The sequence below is a fragment of the Piliocolobus tephrosceles genome, chromosome 2, assembly GCF_002776525.5.
Source record: "Piliocolobus tephrosceles isolate RC106 chromosome 2, ASM277652v3, whole genome shotgun sequence".
Classification (NCBI taxonomy): Eukaryota; Metazoa; Chordata; class Mammalia; order Primates; family Cercopithecidae; genus Piliocolobus; species Piliocolobus tephrosceles.
This window is the reverse complement of record NC_045435.1, coordinates 45,598,838-45,606,337: the sequence shown is the minus strand read 5'-3', so window position 1 is coordinate 45,606,337 and position 7,500 is coordinate 45,598,838. Positions and strand designations below refer to the sequence as shown.

General features: G+C 40.6%; 1 protein-coding gene across 5 annotated transcripts in view; it reads left to right on the top strand.

Annotated features, from left to right (window-relative positions):
- Positions 1-7,500, top strand: part of TMCC1 (transmembrane and coiled-coil domain family 1) — a 240,682-nt gene that overhangs the window by 214,761 nt on the left and 18,421 nt on the right. For all 5 annotated transcript variants that reach the window (XM_023216010.2, XM_023216002.2, XM_023216004.2 and 2 more), the window contains one exon: positions 3,292-4,226. In XM_023216010.2, the coding sequence (XP_023071778.1) occupies positions 3,292-4,226 (935 nt within the window). The remainder of the gene's footprint in view (positions 1-3,291; positions 4,227-7,500) is intronic.

Genomic DNA, 7,500 nt, shown 5'->3' with positions numbered 1-7,500 from the left:
CCTCCCCTTATTTCCCATTTTCTCCATCATTCTCCTCTCTTCCCCTCTCCTTATTTCCCATTTTCTCCCTCCTTTAAAAAAAATTGTTTCTGCCAGAATTGGGAGGAGTTCCAGTAGTCCAGTGATTCATGGTTTCAGTGTTAAACTACCTTACTGCTGAAGCTATGGGTTAGTTTTCTTTAGAGGCTGAAGACCTTGGGTTCTATCAGCTGTACTCTTGCAGGCATGTTGATGATTCTGAATAGGAGCCAGGACACACTATGGCTCCAAACAGCCCAAGTAGGACAGAAGTCAGATTAAAGACAGCCTAGTTTATCTCTTCAGTTACTACATAAGGAAATAAAATCACATCTGAAATGTGTTCACTTGTAAACATGGGGATACATTCTGAGGAATGCAGTTAGGGAGTTTTGTCAAAGTGTGAACATCAATGAGTGTGCTTACATAAACCTAAATGGTATAACGCCTAGGCTATGTGGTATAACCTATTGCTTCTAGGCTACAAACCTGTACAGCAGGTTATGTACTGAATACTGTAGGCAGTGTACCACAGTGGTGCTTGTGTATGTAAACATAGCTAAACAGAAAAGGTACAGCAAAAATCTGGTATTGTAGTCTTATGGAACCACTGTTGTATATGCAGTCCATCATTGACTGAAATGTCATTATGCAGTATGTGACTATATGTTGAAAGTTTAGTGTAGAGATTTTTTTTTTTTTTCATTAGAGATATAATCAAATACAATAATGGCTCATTGCAACCTCTGCCTCCCAGGTTCAAGCTATCCTCCCACCTCAGCCTCCTGAGCAGCTGGGACTCCAGGCACGTGCCACCATGCCCAGCTAATTTTTAAATTTTTTGTAGATACGGGATTTCGCCATGTTACCCAGGCTGTTCTCAAACTCCTGGGCTCAAGCGATCCTCCCACCTTGGCCTCCCAAAGTGCTGAGATAATAGGTGTGAGCCACTGTGCCTGGCCACAGTTACACTTTTTTAGTCTACAGATTGCATGTAAATATTCATATTAATATCAGAGAACCTAAGAGAGGGTTAACTAGAGCATGCAGGAAGCTTAGAGTCTTGGATCTAGTGACATTCTTATATTTGCTTTCCTTTATATTGTGGTATATTTTGAGCTTAATTATTAAACATAAATACTCATCAAGGTCAAGGATCTGAAATCTCATTCAGAAAGAAAGTGTAACAATTAGAACCTTGTACAACCTAGAAGACATTGGGCACTGAATAAAGTGGATTTCCAGGAGCTCTTGTTGCAACTCTTGGCACCTTGGTTATCTGGAACTCTGGCTGCTCCTCCCTTCTGCTGTGTCTGGCTATTTCACTGCTTGTTAGCCTGCACCAAAAGATGAATTGGGCAGAAGGAAGAAGTGGCACAAAACAGTTATTGTGCTAGTAACTATTCCGGATATTCTCTTTTATTAACTAGTGGAGCATAACGTTATTTTGTCATTAATTTCAGTATTAAGTTCTCTTTTGATTTTATTTAAATGCACAGTATTTCTCATTTGTTCATCTAGAAAGAAAGTAATGTTTTTATTCACATCAATGGTAGTATATTGAATTCAATAATGAACTAAATGTGTTTTATGGCTCAGAGATCAGCATAGCTCCTGCTCAGATGGCAAACTGAGGTAATACATCCCAGATGAAAAAAAGATGATGTTATCCCAAGGTTAATTATTGGCATTTCATAAATATTTCAAACTTCCTGCATTATTGTCATGAAAATATGAGGAAGAAAGTAACCTTTTATATAGTTCTTTCTAGCAAATTGTTACCTGGTACAGATTAATATGGGAACCAAGAAAAGGATTGTAATTTGGCTCTTGTACTAGGGATTTTTATTACCCTAAGAAGATTATTTTATTACTTATTACTCATTACTCTGTTACTGCTTAACAGAGAGCAGTTTTGTTTTTTTATTTTTAGAGACAGGGTCTCGCTCTGTCACTCAGACTGGAGTGCAGTGGTGCGATCATAGCTCACTGCAGCCTGGAACTACTGGGCTCAAGTGATCCTCCCACCTCAGTTTCCCTACTAGCTGGGACTACAGGTGTGTGCCACCATGCCTGTCTAATTAAAAAAAAAAAAAAAAAGGGTAGAGAGGGGGGTCTCACTGTGTTGCCCAGGATGGTCTTAAACTCTTGGCCTCAAGTGATCCTTCTCCTTTGGCCTCCCAAAGCGCTGGCAATATAGACATAAGCCACTGTGCCTGGCCAAGAACAGTTTCTAGAGCCTTCTTCTTTGGGCCCTACTCAAATTCACCACCACAAACCGCACCCAGGGATGACCTACTAAAGGATTTTTTTCTCCTAAATTTGGGAAACTTGACCTCCCCAGATTTAACTAACTATATTGAAGAGTGAACATTTATGCTTTTAAATCTGAGTATCTTGTGTTTTTCTTCAGCTCCTTTGAATGGTTCTCACCCACATGAAAGGATTAAAGTATATGTGCTTTGGAGTCCCTTGCCTAACAAAAACCTTTTACTGAATAAAAGTCACAAAATTTGGGCTCCGAAAGACCTGACCTTTGTCCCTGACTTGTTAACTTAGCTCTTACTATTCCTGTCCCTGAGTTTTCAAGTTTTCTTGCTCAAGGTTATCGCCTTTGATTTGGTAACATTCATCTTTGCCACCTTCAGCAGTACCTTCCCATCTTGCCTCCAACCATCTCCAGCTGCCACTTAAGTGCCCTTAGAATATATAGAATGATCCATCACCCTTGACATGATTTGGATAAAAATCATTGTGATAAAAATTGCATTTTTATATCTAGCCAGTAACATACCTATTCTTGCCAACATTTTTAGGTGACCATAATCTATAAGTGTGGATCAGAATTACAGTGATGTCTGAACACCAAAAGGGTTTTCATATAATTATATTGGAGTGGAGATACAACTTGTTTTACATAGATGTTCTTCTGAATAAAAATTATGTGTAAAGAAAGTGAATTACTTCATACTTTAAACCCACTAAGGGAGTGTTACTGTGTGAAGAAACACTGAAAAATCCTCTAGCAAAGGAAGAATCTGCCAGCTTTTATCTTGTGCAGATCTTTTTTCATATATCTGTTTTGCTTAAAATATACTTGCATGAGGACACTATATAAGAGGGAGACAGGGCTTGCATAGGACAAGGGGGAATTATAGGTCCGTTATCTACTGAGATTTGAGAGTAGACACATTTACAATACATTTTGGCCCATTAATTTTGGAGACGTAGTCCTCTTGGGCTTCTAACATCTACCTCTTGTTTTTACACTAGATCGAACGATTGGAAGTAAGCAGCCTTGCCCAAACATCCAGTGCAGTGGCCTCCAGTACCGATGGCAGCATCCACACAGACTCCGTGGATGGAACACCAGACCCTCAGCGCACAAAGGCTGCCATTGCTCACCTGCAGCAGAAGATCCTGAAGCTCACAGAACAAATCAAGATTGCACAAACAGCCCGGGACGACAACGTTGCTGAATACTTGAAGCTTGCCAACAGCGCAGACAAACAGCAGGCTGCCCGCATCAAGCAGGTCTTTGAGAAGAAGAACCAGAAATCGGCCCAAACTATCCTCCAGCTGCAAAAGAAACTTGAGCACTACCACAGGAAGCTCAGAGAGGTGGAGCAGAATGGGATCCCCCGGCAGCCAAAGGATGTCTTCAGGGACATGCACCAGGGTCTGAAGGATGTGGGAGCAAAGGTGACTGGCTTCAGTGAAGGTGTGGTGGATAGTGTGAAAGGTGGGTTTTCCAGCTTCTCCCAGGCCACCCATTCAGCAGCGGGCGCTGTAGTCTCAAAGCCCAGAGAGATTGCCTCACTCATTCGGAACAAATTTGGCAGTGCAGACAACATCCCCAACCTGAAGGACTCTTTAGAGGAAGGGCAAGTGGATGATACGGGGAAGGCTTTGGGAGTGATTTCAAACTTTCAGTCTAGCCCAAAATATGGTAGTGAAGAAGATTGTTCTAGTGCCACTTCAGGCTCAGTGGGAGCCAACAGCACCACAGGGGGCATCGCTGTAGGAGCATCCAGCTCCAAAACAAACACCCTGGACATGCAGAGCTCAGGATTTGATGCACTACTACATGAGATCCAGGAGATCCGGGAAACCCAGGCCAGACTAGAGGAATCCTTTGAGACTCTTAAGGAACATTATCAGAGGGACTATTCCTTAATAATGCAGACCTTACAGGAGGAGCGATATAGGTAAGTCACGTGGAATTAATATTTGAAATTATTTGTGTAGGGTTCCCCTCCCTTTAGATATGGGGAAATGGCTTTTAAAAGTCTTTGTCTTTCTCTAGAGTGTCCAGAGCACTTTTGATAGGTCATAAGGCATCCACATGAGTTCCTGATGAAGCATTGCTGTAACTCTCCAGTCTTTCACACCAGTTTAGAACTTTAAAATGAAGTACAAGCTTTCTAAAGTATTTCACCTATTTATTTATAATTAACAAAACTACACAATCATTGCAGCCTGTAACTGTACTACATTGAATTCAAAAGATCTGTAATTCTTAGAACTGTGAAGATATCAGCCAAGCAAAATGTAGTGACTTCTATAGGTATTTGGCCTTAAACACACTTATCTGAGCAACTTGGTATAGAAAGATTAGACTGGAAACAAATCCAAATAAGAATGTTATCTTTATTATGAATTGACAAGTGTTTGAATGAGAGTGGACTTAAACATGAAATGGTTCTACAGGAGTTAGAAAATTCTCAAAGGGTTAAGTGCTTTGAATCATAGTCTCTATTAAAGGTAGAAGCTGGTCTCGTTTTTGTGTTTCATATTGCACGACATATTCTATTAGACCACTCTTGGCTATACTCTGAATATGTGTCCTTTCTCCTTGTTACCTTCACATGCAGAGAGAAATAATATTCTTGCCTGACCAACATGGAGAAACCCCATCTCTACTAAGAATACGAAATTATCCGAGCGTGGTGGTGCATGCCTGTAATCCCAGCTACTCGGGAGACTGAGGCAGGAGAATCACTTGAACCCCGGGAGGTGAAAGTTGCAGTGAGCCGAGATCTCACCATTGCACTCCAGCCTGGGCAACAAGAGTGAAACTCCGTCTCAAAAATAAATAAATAAATAAAATAATCTATGCATAGATCCAAACTTTGTTAGCCAGAGACAGGCCACCTAGTGCTGCAAATTGAGGACTAGTCTTACAGGAGCTACAGGTCAAGTTAGGCCTTGAAGGACCTGGGTTCTGGCCCTGTCCCAATTATTAACTAGAGGAAATCCTCAGTGTTTCTACTGTAATATCAGGAGTTGAACAGATAATCTTTTAATATCCCTTTCACCTTTTAAAAATAAGTGTTTTTAAAAGTTTGCTTTTATAAGGTAATCTTAGGGTCTGAAACAAATTGTTCACATGTATAAATTATCTCTAAGAAGAGTTACAGCAGCACGTTCTTTTCAGATGGTGAAAACGCTAATCAGTAATTCAACCTGCCTCTTTTCTTACTCTTCTGTTCTTCAATTCTAACTTAAGACTTCAAGGGAGAAGACCAGAGAAGTGAGTGTGGGAGGGAGAAATAAAGTTCTAAAAGCAAATACTGTACGTTACTATTTTCATTTAAGTGTTTTATAAATTCTTTAGTATGGCAGGGCGCAGCGGCTCATGCCTGTAATCCCAGCAGTTTGGGAGGCTGAGGAGGGTGGATCACCCAAGGTCAGAAGCTCGAGACCAGCCTGACCAATGTGGAGAAACCTTATCTCTACTAAAAATACAAAATTAGCTGGGCATGGTGGCGCATGCCTGTAATCCCAGCTACTCAGGAGGCTGAGACAGGAGAATCACTTGAACCCAGGAGGCGGAGGTTGCAGTGACCCGAGATCGTGCCATCATACTCCAGCCTGGGCAACAAGTGTAAAACTCCGTGTCAAATAAAAATAAATTCTTTAGTATACTGAGAAGACAGTGTCTTATTCAATAAGTGATATAACAGATATTCAAGTGGACTCTAAAAGTAAAACACTGGTTCTTTGTACTGTATTAAACCTAACTCCCAAGTTCAAATTCTAGTTCTTCCACTTACTAACCTTGGAAACCTGGGCAAGTTTCTTCAGTTCTCTAAGTCTTGGTATACCCATCCATAACATAGAAATAGTAATCGTTCTTTATAAGATTATTGTGACATTAAAGTGAAATTATTTGGTTAAAGCACGTAGCTCAGTGCCTGGCCCCATAGTGCTCTACTGATGTTAGGGGAACAGCTGCTGTTAACCCCACTTAGAACATGAAGACATTCCACAGTCAGTTAAAAAATTTTTTAAAACCACACAAAACTGCCTACTTTGACTCCTCTGCTTTGTTTTTGTTGTAGATTGGTTTTGAGACAGGGTCTTAATTTATTGCCCATGCTGGAGTGCAGTGGCGCGATCTTGGCTCCCTGCAGCCTCCACCTCCTGGGTTCAAGTGATCCTCCCATCTCAACCTCCTGAGTAGCTGGGACTACAGGTGTGAACCACCATGCTTGGCTCCTTTTTTAATTTTTTTGTAGAGACAAGGTCTCACTATATTGCCCAGGCTGGTCTTGAACTCCTGGGCTCCAGGACTCCAGTGATCTTCCCTCCTTGGCCTCCCAAAGTGCTGGGATTACAGGTATGAGTCACCATACCCCGCCAACTCCTCAATTTTGAGTGGATACCTTGCAGTTTTTAAATTGCCCCAGAGCTTAAAATTCATATAGAGCTTGTTATCGCTTCATGTCAAGATGTAGAAAGTCAAGATACGAGAAAATGAGAAACAGATCTCTCAGGAGCCACCTTTGAATCCATTTAGTGTAAGTCAGAGACATAATAGCACAGAACGTTAGCTGCTCATTAACACCTCATTAGAAGAATTAAGTTCAAGCCACTTAGGAGGTAATGAGCTGTGCATTTCTTTCATTGCACTTCGGATTCTTCCTAGTAGGTAAATGACTAGTTTTATGGAATGAAGACAGAATAAAGAAAACTTGAATTTTCAAAAAGAGAGTTAAAACCAGGGGACAAGGAGAAGACATAATATGTAATCTAACTTGTTTTGTTTTTCCATTTCAGCTTTAGAATGATTTTTCCTTAAAACAATCTTGAAGAAATAAATCCCTTTTTTTCCCCAAGAAAGGGAGTGGAAAAGTCATAACTATTTTACTTTGTTTTTGTTGTTCCAATAATTCCCTGTATAAAGCAGATAGAGATTTCCCCTCCATTATATATGGCTTTATACAGTAAACATGTTCATCTAATTTTGTTGATCTTTGAATGCTTTCACATAAATACAATTTTTCTACAAATTGAAGTCTTTTTTTTTTTTTTTTAAGGTCAGGGTCTTGCTGGCCAGGCACGGTGGCTCACACCTGTAATCCCAGCACTTTGGGAGGCTGAGGTGGGTGGATCACGAGGTCAGAAGATCAAGACCATCCTGGCTAACACAGTGAAACCCCGTCTCTACTAAAAATACAAAAAAAAATTAGCCAGGCA